The sequence below is a fragment of the Papaver somniferum genome, chromosome 7 (assembly GCF_003573695.1).
Source record: "Papaver somniferum cultivar HN1 chromosome 7, ASM357369v1, whole genome shotgun sequence".
Classification (NCBI taxonomy): domain Eukaryota; kingdom Viridiplantae; phylum Streptophyta; class Magnoliopsida; order Ranunculales; family Papaveraceae; genus Papaver; species Papaver somniferum.
The window spans coordinates 12,066,424-12,084,515 of NC_039364.1; the positions used below are offsets into that span (position 1 = coordinate 12,066,424).

Below are 18,092 nucleotides of genomic sequence, written 5' to 3' on the forward strand. Positions count from 1 at the left end.
TAGCCCCAGTCTACACCAGATTTTGTTGTTCCCGGATCATGTTTAGTGTGAACTTTTCATTATCTTCTTTCAATTTTTTGATAGCCTCATTTTGTGCGCCTATTTGGTCATCTCTAGCTTGTATCATTCTTGAAGTGCTTCACTATTAGAATCAGGATTCAGGAGTGGTTGTAGCACGTCATCGTCGCCTTCGCTTTCTCTTCAAACATCAGCATATACTTCTGACTCAGTGGGTTGTTTAGCTCCCGTCTTTATTGCCTTGCTGCAATAGCTCGTTAATCTTGTGTTGTATAGATATAGATGTTCACCAGAATGTGAAACTGGTAGGTAATTCAATTCCAATGATATCATAGATTAACTAAGAAAAGACAACATATATTGATTGGATGGGTTTCTGAATCATATTGGTTTAGACACACACAACACACGAACATTAATTCGTCTACTTACCCATCCAATGCGAGCTTCATCAGAAATCAAAACAACTGCACATATTCCGTCAGTGATATATGTATGGTTGTCGTTTGAATCTCAACTTCCCCTGACCAGTTGAACGTTAGATTACCTCTACGAAAAAAAAGCATGTCTAAGGAACTGAGAAAGGCATAGGACCCAACTCACATGAAGCGTAAATCTTAAAAATAACAATTGCCATGAGTAACATGAGAAATAATTACCTAAAATCAGAACCAAGCTTGAGTACAAATAATACTAGAGGGGGAACCGTCAAAGGTAGCCTTTGTGCCCCTCAGTCATCATGTGCTTCTCCACAATGCATATATGATCTGAAACCCATCACTCAATAAAGTTATCATAAGCGAATGAAAAAAAATGAAGTACGATCATGTGTATCTCAGAATTGTAGGTGGTATACCAAATATTTGGCCCTGAGTTATACAGATGTTGTGATTCTTAAATATTTTGAAGTTCTACAAAAAGAACATACTAAGTCTCTTGACCGAACATCTATGCTATGCATCTAAGTCACAAGGTTAGCAGTACCTTCCCAATGACATGTCCACCTGCTTTGTGTCCTTGGACAATAATTCCATCTACACCAGAACTAATGGATTTCTCGGCATCTTTTACACTTCCAATATGTTATTAAAAGCATATATGCATGGTAATGAGACACCAAACGAAAAAATATCGATTGCTAAGAGTTTATCCAAGTACCCGTTTCTCTCTCAAGGAAAGATCAATTTCAGTTCTCAGAAATGTACTTCAAACACTACAAATAGGAAAATGTTATAAAGCTCACTTGGTGAACCACCTTGACCCCTGCTTTGTGAGCTTCATCTACAATCCCCTTTGAGAATTCACCCAATAAACTTGAAGTAATGCAAATTTTTCATAAATTCCAAATGGTTTGTCAGTTAAGCTTCTTTTCTTTCTTATCAGTTCCCTAACGTAATCCGGACACTCCTATCACAGGTAAATAGGAGACGATCAATAGCATCCTAATGCAAAAACTAAATACAAAATTAAATACCATTACTGTGATTGGTTATTACTGTGATTGGTTTGATTTTGAAATCCAGCAACGGGTATGCTGCAGGGACCTAGATGAGAAAGTATTATGTAATTCCCAAACAGTGATTGGATTGCCACTTACCTTACTATGAATTTGAGGTTTTTCTGATTCGTTAGAATTTCAAGACAATAATCGGATTCTTACGAAATCAAAACCATTCTTAGAATCTGCATCCTAATTAGAAATCAAAACCCTGATTAGACATTAAAACCCTAACGAGGAAATAGAAAATGAGACAAAATATAGGAATCAAAACCCTAACTAGACATTAAAACCCTAACGAGGAAATCGACAGAAGATGATACGAAAGATATAAATCAAAACCTAATTAGAGGTCAATACAGATAAAAATTAAAGATCTCACAAAATTTGTAGAAAACTTGAACATGTTAAAGCATCTAATAAAGGTGTTGCATCATTTATAGATTTAGGATTTATTATTGGTATTGTTGTACTAAAACTCTCCCTCTTCTTTCGCTTTGAGTAGTTCGGATTGCATCGAATCGAGGGCGTTGAGAACGAGGTGTTGCGATTAAAATGATGTGTTTGTGTTCGCGATTGGGCTTGAAGTTGGTCGATTGGTGAAGACGGATCTTCAATCTGCTGCTGAGAGAAGAATCAGACGAGAGACAGTGTTGATATTGAGGGAGTGATAAAAGATGGGTTTTTTTGATAAGAGTGATGGAAGGAGAGCCGGAGAAAGACAAATATATGCGAGACGAGAGAGGGGAAAAGTGAAGTGAGAGAAGAAAAAAATGTTTTGATGAAAGTTATCGACGACGATCTCCCCGTGTAATGGTGTAGTCATACCGATTATGGAAGTGGATATTTGTATTGGAGTACTTGTACGGATCAAGTAAGTGTATGTGTGAGAAGCATGAGGTTCAATGAGATCGGACGAATTCATGAATCACATTTTCTCTTGAAATCGACTTGTATAAATCAGTAAGCGTATTTACGTATCTCAAAGTCGGGTGAACTTTACATGGAGTCGATAGATAAATTTTAAAAAAATTTCCGATGAGAATGAACACAATGAACCTTTATCGACTTTCTACTCAATGAATCCGACATATGTATACATACAATTATAGCCGAAAATAACTTATGAAATTGTAAGACCAAAAATTAATGCGAAAAAAGAATATTAATCAAAATAATGATAAAGAATCCGACAAATGAAAACAAGTCCAAATAATAAAAAGAAATCCAATAACTGTTATCTATGTTTTTGGATTGAGATAACGTCTAGTCTATACGATAAAAAAATTTGAATAATAAGAAATTGAGTTCGAAAATTATATAAGGGCAAAATAATGAACTCTTCATCGATGAAAACGACTTAACTTGGAAATTAAAGAAAGCCTTGACATTCATCCATGTATAAGGGGATCTTCTGCGGCTCTATAGTTCATATCTTATTCTCGGAATAGTAGTTGTGTATAGGTCTGAGTCCTTTGGTACTTGCTTCTTTTTATCAACATAGGGTGGGGATTAAAGACTCCTCGGAGGGATCAAAAAAGACAAGTAATTTTTTCTTTATAGTTACACATGTTCTTTAAGGAACACCTTAACTCGATTGAATCTGAAGTATAAAGCTCTTTAAAGTATTTTAGTACATATGAATTAGAATAGTTAACCTTGGAATAATACTAATCTAGTTGAGCTTAAAGAAAGACTTGGTAAATGAGTTATACACCAAATATACGGTCTAAAAGCGTTAATTCATTGAGCTTAATTAGTCAAATCCACAAAAATGGTAGGACCAAGTTTCCTTAGGGATTCACCATTAACTTGGGATACCTATGACTAGGTTAGTATCTATTCTTGTAGGGAAAATTTGTATACTCAGCACAATTGTACCGAACTTTCCGTCAACATTAGTAGACCACACTTACCTTAACTGATTATTGATAAACTCAATCCAATTAAACACATTTACTCAATTTCATTAAAATTTCTATATAATGCTCAATATAACTGACTAGAAGGTTGATTCCATCTGATGCATTTCAATCGTTTCCATCTATAAATTATCTCATCGTCCCAACCAAACTTCACCTATTTTAATTTCTGGAGTCTTTGCGCTAGTAGGACTTTTTTTTTTCTATGTTGGTTTCTTTTCATTCTTTTCCCCGTATATGATGTAAACAAATGATGACTTGTATTTTTTTCTTTATGATTTTTTTTTAATTTATAAGTTATTACATGATAAAATACATTGTTACCAAAAACTTATTCTTTAACAACTGTTTTTGCTTTTGTCACCATAAAGAATTCTTTGTGACGACATTTTCGTAATCACTAAATTTATGAACTGCGATGAATTTATAGTGTCACTAAAAACGACTAAAGCGACAAAATTTACTTCGTTGCAAATGCTTTTTCTTGTGACAATTAGACGTTGTTACCTTATAAATATTAGCAACAAAAAAAACTGATGGTCACTAAAATTAAATATAGCGTCAAACTTTTAGTTTCGTTACTATAAAATTAGTTAGTGACAAACTAATTTGATCAGCATAAACTTTTTTTTAGCAACGAAAGTTATAGATTATCACTAAAAAGATTTTTTGTCGATTTTTTTAGCATCGTCACAATAGAATTAAATAGTGACACAAATATATTATCTCAAAAAACTTATCAATGACTGAACATTATTTTGTCTCTAAATGTAGTCACTAAAAACTTATGAGTGACGAAACATGAGATCCGTCACAGAAAACCTAACAACAGTGACCATAATTTATTTTGTCACAATAACAAAGCTTTAGGGGCGAACTTTTCTTTATCGCAAAAACTTTTGTCACTAAAGCCACCTTTTCTTGTAGTGATCATTCGGTTGATCTTAGCATAGCAAATTGGATACCACAGAAGTTCAGAAAATATTCTCACACCGCAGTAGAGAACTTACAATGAATGAGGATATGGTGAATAGTTTCATCCTCAATTCTACAAAAAAACACACTGCTTGCTAAATTATCCGAAATTGGAGTGGGATTCTAAAGAGTAGACCATAAGAAAAAAGAAACCTTGGTTAGCACAACTTCATTCCATATTAATTTGGGTTTGGTACTTAAGAAGAAGCATTTGTTAATTAGGAGAACTTGATCGGGAAACACTGCATTCGCTCGTAAAAAGAGGTTTTCTATCATATCATTTCCTGATTTATTTTTGGAAAAAAGAGCTGAAATGCCCCAATTTGAGAGGCATGGTTGTGGGATTGCCCCCGATTTTGAAAACAAGTTAAAATGCCTCATTCTGTTAAGTTAGCCGTTAGTAGCTGTTAAAAGGTCAATTCAGCACACATGTGAACTCACACGTGTGTGAAAAAGACAGTTTCACACACGGTAGTTTGAACTGACAGATATTTCTTTGTTGGTTCTACTCAAATGACATGATCTTTCCGAAAAATTCCAACATATGCTATGATCTAAGATTCCAACACGTGGCAGATTACCGAAATTGACGGCTATAAATTGAGAACTAGACTAACTAATAAAACTTATTGAATTAAAAGAAATAGAAATTAGATTTGTGCACAATTAGAAGATAAATTGCAGATAGCTCAATGAACTAATGTACATATGATGTCTTCCATTATAAATAAATAAATCCCTTGGTATTCTAAAGATGATCAAGAAGTCTTCCAGGGTAGCAATCAACAGATTTACTCCTTTCACAAGGCATTCTGCTTCTCCTCTTCCAGCTGCACCATCCATAACCATCCCAATAATCTGAGTGTAGTACTTAGAAAGGTCCTTAGCACCAGTAGCATCTGCAATAGAAGAGGATTCAGCTGTACTGCACCCTTCTTTTTGGAACCAGCAGAAGAACTAGGAGGGGGAGTAGCAGATCTTTTCGTAATAGAACAAGATGGTGGTGAGAAGAAGGTGCTTTACCTTTGGAAGCAGATGATGTTGCTGTTGTAAATCTGCAATGCAATTTCAGTCACTTTCAAAACAGCTAATAACTTAAAACTGATTTCAATCTTTACAATTGCATTATACGAATAAATCAAAAGACATGAACATTAAAACTTGAGTAAACACGATAGTAGTACCAATATTTGAATATGAAGTGTTGTATACATTTGACTAGGTGACAAGCAGTACGAAACGCAACGGCAAAATAAACATATATAGTTGGTGTTACTAGAGTCTACTGCATATAACCGAGACAATAAATATTCTGGGAGGGATTCACATATACAGTTCCACATATTATTCATGGGCCAATAAATATTCTAACTAGATGGCAAGCTTAGCATTTCACAAAACTTACCCTTTGCCATATCCACTTCAACAGGCACCACTTCCAAAAATCCTTCCAATGCTCATTTGGGATCAGTTTCGACCAATTCCACATATAAATAAAACTTGGGACGGGTGAGCTGGTTCAAAACAATAACTATAACATTGAAGTTCAAAGTAAAACACTCAACTTCAGCTCATAGGAAAATAGTTCCAAAGGTACCGGCAAGAAATCTGATAATTAAATGTACAAAAAGTTTTGGGTAGTTTGGGTTACCTCTCCAAATGACAGTTAGCTGAGTCATCAGCTGTGTACAGGTAGACAAAACTAAACATGGGGCACTTATCTATCCAAAATACCCTCATCTTCAACACTTGACATGTTCTTAATTTCACTTGCAGCAGCAGCAACTAAAAGGAAAAAAGGAAAGAAAAATGCCCTCATTTGCGTACGATTTTGTCCTACTTCGTTACCAACAAAATCAAATCGAAACTCTTGAAAAATCAATAGCAGAAATTTGTATTTGTCCTTGAAACTGAGAAGATAAAATAAACAGTGGCTGCTGTGATTGTTCCGAGAAATTAACATTGAAATTTCAGATCGAGATGAAGAAACAGAAAAAACAGAGAGATAAAAGGTGCTGATGAAGATTAATCAAGACGAAATAGGGGTTGAAGCTGTCTCTAGCAGAGAACACGAAGGAGATTTGGTTTGAGATCTCAAGAGAGAAGAACATGGATGAAGAGTTAAGGGTTTGTTGAGGGAGACAGAGATGATGTGATTCTAGAGAATTGAGAGAAGAAATTGATTGATTAATTTAAAAAAAAAATCTGAGAATTTCTGAATCTAGGGTTTGATGGGGTTTTGGTCTTTGCAATTGAAATTGAACAAGAAATCAGAGACGATAGAGGAAGAATTGATGTTGCTGGAGAAGTGGGTTAAGTTGAATTCAATCCCAAAAGGGTTTTGAATGAAGCGGAGCTAGAATAAGAGATGAAGAATCTGAAATCTCAAAGAATCAAATTAATCAAACAACCTTTAAGTGAACACTAAAAAATGCTCCCACTTTCGGTGACCGAGAAATCTCAAATTAGCTACTCACAGTAAGTACTCACTTCACTATACTTAAATTTGAGTGTTTATTGTAACAATCAAATGAACTCATTTCTGTTAACATTTTGATGTAAATGCTATCAATTGAATGAACCCATTTCCATTCAGGATTCAACTAACCATTATTTCTGGATTGATACACAAATGGTCGAACCTGATGGTAGATCTCCACCATTGATTATTTAACTTTAACCACTGCCATTAGATTAAATTGATATATTAGGGTATTTTTGGTACCTCGCTCAACACGTGTATAATTCTTCTACGTGCATATTCTTGCTAAGTCAGTTAACATGAAAATAACAGAATATAGAAGTTCCCCTAATTTTATTTTTGTAGGGGAGGTAATTCAAATTATTGATCTTGCTAGGGGAGGTAACGCAAATTACCCCAAAATTTTTGTTGTGAAACTTCAAGCAGGGATCTCTATCCTCATTATCATCACTAAATAAGAAAAGATTCAACTTAGGATCGAAACCATGTTCATTTACCAACCTAATCTTCATCATAGCCATGAATTTATCTCTACTTGTACCAGCTTTACAATAATACAAGTCCCTTTACTGGCCACTCATATCACTTATACAGAGATCTATATCCCCATTCTCAAAGATTAACACAAAGTAAAACCAAATAATAATCATCATGTACTGGAAATGACCAAATTGGTACTGAAATATACAAAAAATCATACATCATTTGGAAATATACATTTCCTCATCTAATCTCATTATATGTTTATTAATCAACAGTAACTGCATAAATACATATGCATTACTAATAAGTAAAATTAGAAAACAAAAAAACCAGGCCATTGTAAATACAAAATACACCTAATTTAGGTTACAACATTAGGTTGCTATGCAATTACGATTTCAGCAATCATATCATTCATAAAATCAAAATTTCATACTCAAATCATTCATAATTTCAGCAATCAAACTACCCTAATTTCAGAAATTAAAAAGACCCAACTAAATTAAAACCCTAATTTCTCTAGATCTCCAAATAAAGTGATAATTTGAAACCTTGATTTTATTTCTCTAAACGCCAATTTCAGAACAAAAACATATTATAAAATCAATTACAAACCCATTAAAAGATCAACAAAACTCAAAACAAATTTAGGATTTCAGTTACCTATTTTCCTCTATGGCTGAATTAGGGCTTCAATTTCTTCTGCATCTATGACTCCCTTCTCGGGATAACTAACTCTCTGTCATTCTACCACTCTCTCGATCTAAACCTCTCTCTTAATATGTGTTTCGCTTCTCCCTTTCTCGGTCACTATCTCTCTTTCATTCCACCACTCTCTGTCATTTCACCACTCTCTCCATCTCCCTGTCATTCCACCACTCCACTGTGGAATGATAGAGAGTAAATGACTTTAACTCTCTGTCATTCCACCACTCTTCTCTCTCGGTCTCTATCTCTCTCTGTAAAAAATCCTCAATCATAAACTGAAAGAAATCTCGACCACAAAAAGAACATAACCCTTTCTTATAATTTAGTTGTCCGGTTAAAAGGGAAATTTTAGATGCCCCTTTGACTGGTCAATTTTCCCCAATTGACCACTTAACTCACTTTAACGGTTAAACAAACAGAATGTGGCATTTTAATTTATTTCAAAATGCCGGGGCATTTTCGCAAGGTGACCACCCGTTTTGGGGCATTTTGCCAATTTTTCCTTGTACAATTTATTTCAATTGTGACTAAAATATATGCACTTGTAGTTTCTCGTAATAAATTATGGGTATCGAGACGGATCATCGATTAGAGAAAACGAAATTAAAGAAGACAATGTTTAAAGTGGTTCGGCACTAACCCTACATCCACTGAGAAACCCCGTAGAGTGAATTGAATCGATCTCCAAGCTTACTGGGATACTTTTACAAATACATAACGATCCTATTTATAGAGATGGATAGGATCAGTAAAACCTAGAAGATAACAACTTAACTATCTTATCTTGACTAGGTATCTTAAGCTTTGGTGGAACAATTTAGCTACTAACTAGCGCATTACGACTTGGTCTTCTGACTATGATTTGGTCTTCACTTCATATGCAAGATTAGACACCGTCACTTGATTTCTTCTATGGTGTACGGTCACAACTATGTCTTGTACTGCATTCTTGTACTGCACTTGTATTATATTCCTACACCCCCCGCAAGTTGAGCACGGAAATTTTTGAAATGTTCAACTTGGATAATCTTATGAAAGGAATGTTGTAACATGAACTTTGATTGCAGTCGTTTCTTCTTCGGTAACGCCGGCACTTGAACAAAAGTGGTATACATGAACCAAAAAACAGAAAAATGATCTTCACAATTAGAGCACCAGTCTTGTGCTGAAAATTGGCTTGGCTGCATAACGTACTCAAAGAGCTTAGATTAGCCGAATAGGCTAGGTTAATCAATTACTAACCTGGACAACTAATTTCGGAAATAATGGAGATATCCAACATGGAATGATATTGTTGGAACTGAATTGATACATCTCATAAAAGGATACGAGGAGATAATAATTGAGAGAATTTTCGCATATCCAAAAAAAATGGAATATGGAGACGATTTAGTGCTCTTCACAGTGCAATAAATGAAAATAGATATTACAATGCAAAGATATTGAGAGTATACGGGACATGGTTAGCTCCATGTTTGATACCCATAAACTATGAGAAGAAACTCATGATTTTGAGAGAGAACAATAAATTAGTTCGATAACAAAACAAAAAAAAACTATTGATACCTTAATACATGAATCTTATATAGCCTCTTGCTTGTTGGATTCTGGTATAGAATCATATATGGAGTAACCACTGCAATGGCTATAGATTAGGACCATTGCTGATCTGTGGTGGAACACCATGAATATAGAAAATGAGAAAACCAAAATGATAAAAAGAACAAGTTTTACGAAACTTATGTTCTTCAAAGAATATATTTTCCGGAAATTTTCAAAATTGAAAGACGGAAATTATAGAAAATATTTCCAAAAGAATTGATTGCCAGAGGTTGGCAAGAATTAATGGTTAGTTGACAGTAAAATGATCATCGACTAAAAAAAATGATTATATCTTGTTGGTAAACAACAGCAGCAAGAAAGATAATCAATCAGCAAGGATCTGATTTGACAAAATGAAATCAGACATCTTTCGGTGATGTCGAGATAGAAGACGATTGTTGGCAACAACACCAACATGTCAACAATAAGAATTAAAATCACTTATCCAATCTGTATATCGACAAAGACAAGGTTATTAAGTAGAACTGGAACTGATGTGCGTACCAGGTACTAGGGTACCGAACCCATGAGAAGAAGAGCTTCGTTGATAGATAAAACAAGACTTGCATACATAGTTCAAGGAACTAAATAAACTTCTGTAGACAGAGAACATACTCAAGGAGAAGTTGTTGTCAATCACAACACTTACTGAAATAATAGGATCACAACCTGGAAACCATTATTATTGGAGTTTGAGTTATTTTTGAAAATGAAACTCATCAAAACTTAAGATAAGACTTTCCGTGGATAATTGAATCCGAAAAATATTGTCGGAAATGTTAAATATATTGATCAATTCAATTTCCGATAATGACGGGATAAAAACGATATCCGAAAAGAATATATACGAGTTCGAATCAAAATCAGTTTGACAACTGGATTACTGATATTGAGGAATCACCGGCTTTGACTAAGGAAATTCGTTACATAATTGATTTCTGAAAATATGGAAAATATCCATTTTTGAAATTGAATGGAATCTTCTTGACAAAAAAAAGAACCAAGAAGCTATATCTATGTGTACAGCATAGACTCGAAAGCATACATACAGTAATGTGAATATGAAAACGTCAAAAAGAACTTGATGAAGATAATAGAACCACATGCAAAATCGTGAATACTACTAAAGCTTTACTGTTGATGGCTTGGAAAAAAAAACATTAACTAGTTTAGATGTAAACAAATGTGAATAACGGAAGATAATCACAAATATTCATCCAAAGTACGATACCCAAATCTGATAACAAGGGAAATGAAATTTCTAAATTTCCTTGTGTTGTAATAAAAAACTAAATTTTTTATTTGTAGCGGAAGCGATTTCGAGCTGATCTCCCCGCTCTGATACCATAATAAATTATGGGTATCGAGATGGATCATCGATTAGAAAAAACGAAATTAAAGAAAACAACGTTTAAAGTGGTTCGGCACTAACGTCTACATCCACTGAGAAACCTACGGGTGAATTGAATTGATCTCCAGGCTTACTGTGATACTTTTACAAATACATAACGATCCTATTTATAGAGATGGATAGGATCAGTTAAACCTAGAAGATAACAACTTAACTATCTTATCTTGACTAGGTATCTTAAGCTTTGCTGCAAAAATTTAGCTACTAACTAGGGCATTACGACTCTGTCTTCTGACTATGATTTGGTCTTCATTTCATATGCAAGATTAGACACTGTCACTTGATTTCTTCTTTGGTGTACGGTCCCAACTATGTCTTGTACTGCACTTGTATTATATTCCAACATCTCGCCTCTTTGCGGTTTCATTTACTTAGAACTCAGAATATGGTGAAAATCTTCCACATTTTACTGTGTGGTTGATGGACTTTATTTATAGAGAGTGTTTGTTACAGATACGGTTTCAGATTCAAAATACAATTCACAAGTGTTTTTGTGGTGGCTAATGCTCCGCCACTGAATCAAAACGAATACAACTGTGAAGTAGGCATCAAGTGTGTATGGTGCTTTTGCTAAATGTCTGTGAACGGAATCATAGTTCTAATACTTCTAATTCTCGACAATAGTCTGAATCACAAAGAACTCTGCCTAATCGACTATTGTTCTTGTAATACTTATTAATGAATGAAGACAAACTACAGTACCTATTCAAACAGTCAATTATATTCTCCCATTCAGATAAGGTCAAATCTTTAACAAACATCAAAGTGTTTTTTTCCTTTTCTTCATGTTATGATACAACCAGATAGAAGTGCAAATTAAATTAACAGCGCAATATAGCTTTAAATAAGAAAGTCAAAAACAAACACATACTGTTGGATAGATGATATGGAGAAAAAATCACAGTAGTCTTGATTTATTACTAAGACAATGTCAATAGCACTTAGGTAAATTCAAAGTGAAATTCAACAAGAATATTACCAGTTTACAATTATGTATTCAGGGTTCGCATCCTTCTGTGGCTGCTCGCGGCCTTTTGTCTTCTCAATTTCATCTGACTCCATTATTCTTGTATCTTTTTCCCCTTGTTCTTTCAAAGAAACTAAGGTGTTCTTGTGAGGGGATACTTGATGAACCATATTCTTAAACTGCGCAAGTCCTTTCGAGGTTGAAGTTTTAGTATGGTAAATGTTGATATACCAATACCTGTAAGTTAAAACAGCATCTCTTTTTGTAAAGGCCAACACTTCTCTATCATCAACCCTAAACCATTTACTCCAACCCAATGACTGATGTTGGTCACTCACTTTCATGTCATGGTTATTATTTTTCTTTTCTAATAACTGTAAGTCAAAAAATCCGTCTTCTTCATCAACGACAGCATAAAACAAGGACCCATTCAGAACCCATATTCTATTATGACAGCATTCACCGTCTTGTGGCAAAGGAGGTGGTGATAGGTTTTCAAAGAACTTTTCCTCAGCCAAATCGAAGGTAACGACCTTTCCTGATCCATCGTCCATCCAATAAAGAGCTCCATTGGCAAACAAAACCTTTTTACTATTGTGTAGGTTGGATCCAAAATTGAACTTTCCAATGTTTCTCCATCCGGTTCCACTGCCTATAGTGTATATGCGGACTTCTACATGGGTCTTCCTCTCCGACACATATATTACTACAACTTTGTACTCATTGGTTGAGGAAACATAACCAAAGCTGCTCGCCCAAAAGTCATAGTAATCACCACAATCTCTGTTAATTTCAGGAAGCATAACATATTCTCTAGTGATGGGGTTACAAATACAGACAGACGGACCTCTAGCAATACACATCAAACCATTAATCGAACCAACAAAGCTAATAGTCTTCTTCATAAATGGAGGGATGAAATTAATCTTTATAATTCTCTAAATGGGCGTTGACTCGTTATTCTCATCAAATTCAAAATACCATAAATATGCATTTTCATCATAAGATAAATAAATAAAACCAAGCTTACCAGAATCAGAAGAATGATTATTACCATGAAAGTGCATCTTGGAGAGTGATGGATGACGAACTAGACTCCAATTTGTGCAAACTAATTTGGAATGAAGAACTGTCTCGGTTGGTAAGCGAGTTAATATATCTAATCTTATTTCTTCTGGGAGAAACTTGAAATAATCCATCAAAGGAAAAACAGAAAGAACCAATAATAGTTTTTTAGGGTTTGAGGAAAAATAAAGATGAAACCTGGAAGATATAAGTAAAGTTGGAAATTTAAGTGGGTTCCGGAAAAGGAAATTTAGGCTTGCTGGATTGAGGAGGATCTGCCAAATATCCGTTAGATTTAAATCTTCATCTCAAGAGAGAGTCATTTGAAGGTTTTGAAAAAGAGGTTTGGGAGAAGAAGAAGAAGAGTGGTTACCATTTTCAACAACAGGTGTATGATCGTGTTGTGTTGAGGACACGATAGTTACATGTTGCTAAGTATTATCTTATTTCAGCGTTTTGTTTTTCTCTCTCCCCTATTTTTGCTCTGCAACTCTATATTAAATAAAAGCAGTTATACTCTTCAATTAGAAGTTATTTAACAGTTATCTTCATATTTTCCATTGTTTCTTTTAGATTTTTCATAGATTTTCTACCGGATCATGGATTATTTTAAGATTCCGGTGGAGTTGTAGATATTATTATTTATCTAAATAATATAAATTGTTGTTCCAACAATTTTTAGGATTTCCTGTTTATTTTCTAATCGGTCTAATGGTGTTTTTATGCTATTTAGGTTTGTTATCTCATATCCATTATGGCATTTTTTGGTGGTGTTGCACTCTTATCAAATATATTTTGAAAGGAGACGATGTATTTCGGAAAATCAGTGTAAGACCGATTGCGATGATAACAATAAGGGCATATTACTTCCTTATTATGGAAGAATCTTACGTCAATGATGATGATGATCGAGAAATAAACGATCAACAAAAAAAATGGTTTGAAACCATTAGAAGGATGTCAATTCCTCCAACGGGTTGCAAAATTTCTGTACAATTTTCTATTTCATTCTTGAAATATGTAAATTTTGTACGGATTGTTTTTTTCTGTTTTCAAATGTAGTTGATCAATGTAAGCAAAATTTCATATTAATGAAATTATGAGGTGATACCTCATTCCATCAAAAAAAAAAAGTATTATCTGATTTTTGTTAACGTGGCGTGATGCAGGTGTGAGTGAAAATAAATATATTGTAAATTTATATCATTGTTACAAAAAGACGTGGTAATTGACTCCTTGATCAAAGAGTCAATCGGTGGACAAGATTCATCCGAAAGGGTCATCTCGCGGTCCTTATCTTCTTGATTTCGTTTGACTTGGACGGCCGGGAATGATAGGGGGCCACACTTATTAAAACGATGAGAGAAAAAAAAAACAAATAAAACAAGATTTACCATATAGATTTACAAACGAGAATGAATTTGATTTTTCTATATCCTATTTGCTTCCGACGTTCTGTTTCTTTTGTGTGTGTAATTTTGAGATTGTAGCTACATATTTTGATGATTTGATCAGGGTTTAATTTTAGGGTTTCAATTGTTTTGATTTATTGAATACAGTGTTTTACATCACTGATAATCTTGATGATTCAGTTGCAGATGTTGTGAGAGTATGATGTTTAGTTGATGATGAATTATCGATTAAATAGATTTCTCTAAATTGGTATAGTATCTCTTTCAAAGTTAAATCTAATTTGGGTTTTGAGTTTATGGATTGTTACAGAAAGATTGATTATGATTTTGTGTAACTCGGTTTCAAACGTTTGTGAAGATTTGGAGTTTCTGTTGCCACTGAGTAGAAGGTAAAGCCTAAATCGGATCTTTTTAACTATTCGTTCTGTTTTTGTCTTTAGCAATCCTTGCTGATAATCATAACTAAAAACATAACTTATAAACGTGATTCTAAATTCTTGCAGAAACATATCTAATGAAATTGAACTAGATAATATTAATTAGGGTTTTTGTTTATACTCTGATTAGGGTTTTCGGTTAATTGATGCTGAGGAATGAAGTGAGATGGTGAGGGAAGGGAAATTTTTTAATATGAATTGTGAGTATTCTGTTGCCAGTGTTTTATGCGGTCAATAATATTGGAACGCAGATTTATTAGTGTGTTAAAGTTCATGACATTAGATGCGTTTATTATGGATGATCCTTTGTACGTAGCAGATTTTTCTCAATTGATTTACTGATGTGTTTATTATCTGATGTGTTCAAATAATTGCATCCATTGATTTACTCGCCCCGACTTAGGTTACCACAAGTGAAGTTTACTGCCTCCTCTACTATTTCCTTTTTACGTGTAGTGAGCATCGTTGCAATTGCATGTTAATTGGTTATATAAAAGGAGAACGAGAACTCCAGCAAAGATTTAGAAAAGAGAGGCAACCATTTGCAAGAGGATTAATGTGTGGAAGCAAAATCAGACTCGATCATGACCCGATGTTAGACTCATGTCAATCCAAATGTCACCAAGCTCATCATCATCGGATCAATGAAGTCCACGCGTGCAATCTTATGATGGCTTATGGCATTAGGGGCAATTTGGATGTGCATGAAACTGTTCGTGAAGATCTAGAGATGATGTGTGGTACCAATTTCAAAAAGTAGTCACAGCAACCACTATCGTAACTGTAGTCTAAAATTCTAGATTTATAAGAAAATACAGATGTGCTAATGGCATGTTCTATTATATACTAGATTAAACTGATGGAGCTGTTGTTGAACTGCAGGGAGTGAAGTTAATTTCAAATCCTTAAGCTTCAAATTAACACCAACACCATTACTGACCCCATCAGCACCACCAACACTGCCACCCCCAGGAAACCCAACAAGAACATGCGTAACAACAATACAAGCACTGCTAGAACCAGCAACAACCACCATCAATACTACCTACTATATAGAACATCTTTATTTATTGGTTTCCTGACACAAAAGGTTTTTCTTGAGTTTCCAGCACATATCTAACTATAAATACAACTCCATTTGTAGACTTAAGATATCCTTCCTGATTTATTTATCTTTTTTTTGTCCTTTTTTACTAATCTATGCAATCCTTAAGATTGATTTACAGTTCAATTGAAGCGCTTTCTCAGTCAAAATTGAATATTACCGGTGTTTTTCTCATCTTCTCTACGTTAATAAAATTGTTAAATTTCTTACTAAAATATCACTGTTTTTTTAATTTTTAGCTATTGAAGTTGGTGCAATTCTCTTATACACGGGTATGATAGCTGGATCGTGGTGTTTCTTATGAAATTAGGTTAAAATATCTAGGATTTTTCGAAGAAACCTTCAGTGGTTATCTCCATGTTCTCATGCAAAGTAATCGGAATCAGATCTTTGATTATATAATCAATAGATTTCATCGGTTTAATAGCTCACAGGAAGGAGAGATTATCTATTTTCTGTAATCAATATGAGGTGATCAGTGTTCAACCTTCCCTTTGAATTACTGTTATTAACAATGTTTTATAGTTTTCAAATTGTTTGTTTTAAAATAAAAGGTGTTGGATGATCTCATAGGAGGAAGAAGATTTGTGATAAATTGATGGGGTAAAGATTGTATCTGCCTAATGTAATTGATGTTGTTGTTGAGGTAAAGATTTACCAAACCCTAGCTATAAGAATTTTAATCCTAAGTAGCGAGTAACCTTTTGAGTTTTGAAAATTTGTTGATACTGAAACCGATAAGGTTAAAATTGATGATTGGTAATATTAATTTTCAGGTGGTGTGGGTTTTCTTTATGAAATATGCTCAACATTTTTCTTACATGTCGTCTCTCGGAAATCTCTTATAGGGTCACTGATGTAATCCAAAAGCCTAAAAAAATGCTATGCTCGACCCATGCTATTAGCCCGGACTGAAAAAGAATTAAGACTTCTTGGGACCTTCCCTGAATGGGGCTGATCTTCGAAATATCTACACTTAAGCTGGGATATTTGCGATCCGTGTTCAACGTGATTACCTACATTCACATGTCCAGTTCTAATTAAACTATGTTAGTATTTCTATATCTAATCTGTAGTGCTCCAAGTGGCATCTGTGATTAGAGATGAAAATACTAACCCTATATCAGTTAGAAAGACTGAAACCAATACATATGCCTGTCATATTTGTAAGTAAATCTCTGCTAAACGAGTACGTAACAACGTATTTGTTACTATTGCTTGGTCACAGGTATTTATCACAGTCGTCCAATAGTTTACTTCTAAGGTTGGTCATACGAGCAAGAAGGATGGTGGCAAAACGAGGTAATATTAATTTCATGTAGATTTAACACTTTCCAAGTGTTTTAGTAGTTGAAAATTTATTTGTTACTATTGCTTGGTCACCTAAAATCCCATCAACCATCATTAGAACAGTCTCAAGATTACAACAATCTTATTATGTTGAATCATTAGTGATTTTAGCAGTAGAAGATAACGTGAATATTTTATATGATGATTTTGATGTCTCTGGATTTTCAGTGAAAGACGGAGAATGGTTTGAGTGTTTACAGGAGGCAATAAAGGTGACAACTGGAGCTCGGCTAAGAAATCTTTTTCAAAATATTCTCTGCTACGGTGATATGATTCAGCCGTGCGTTTTATCGTCCGAGTTTAAACTCAACATGTGTAATGATCTGGATTTTCAACTGAGAGTGAAGTATAATATCAAGGAGTCAACTGAAGATCAAATACTTGATTGAAGTATAATATTAAGGAGTCAACTGAAGATCAAATACTTGATTTTGGACTGTATATTTTGAGCAAACAACTGCGTCGATTTGATAGGTCTCTTGAATATTTCAAAGATATGCCACGACCATTATTCGATTGTAGTGATGCTGTTAGTGGTGTCGTTCAAATAGGAACACCAGAACCTTCAACTCAAGAAGATAAGTTCTGACAGTATGTTGGCTCTGAATGCCGTGAATGCTGCTGGAAAAGAATTGGAGTGGATTAGCATTTCGTTAA

The 18,092-nt window shown here is 34.2% G+C and overlaps 1 protein-coding gene across 1 annotated transcript; it reads right to left on the minus strand.

Annotated features, from left to right (window-relative positions):
- Window positions 1-12,074: 12,074 nt before the first annotated feature.
- Window positions 12,075-12,971, minus strand: LOC113294120 (putative F-box protein At1g19160). Its single transcript, XM_026542539.1, has one exon. The coding sequence runs from the start codon at window positions 12,969-12,971 to the stop codon at window positions 12,075-12,077; it is 897 nt and encodes a 298-aa protein (XP_026398324.1).
- Window positions 12,972-18,092: the final 5,121 nt, after the last annotated feature.

Coding starts and splice junctions, on each gene's coding strand:
- LOC113294120 (XM_026542539.1), bottom strand. CDS start 12,971: ATGAAGAAGACTATTAGCTTTGTTGGTTCGATTAATGGTTTGATGTGT.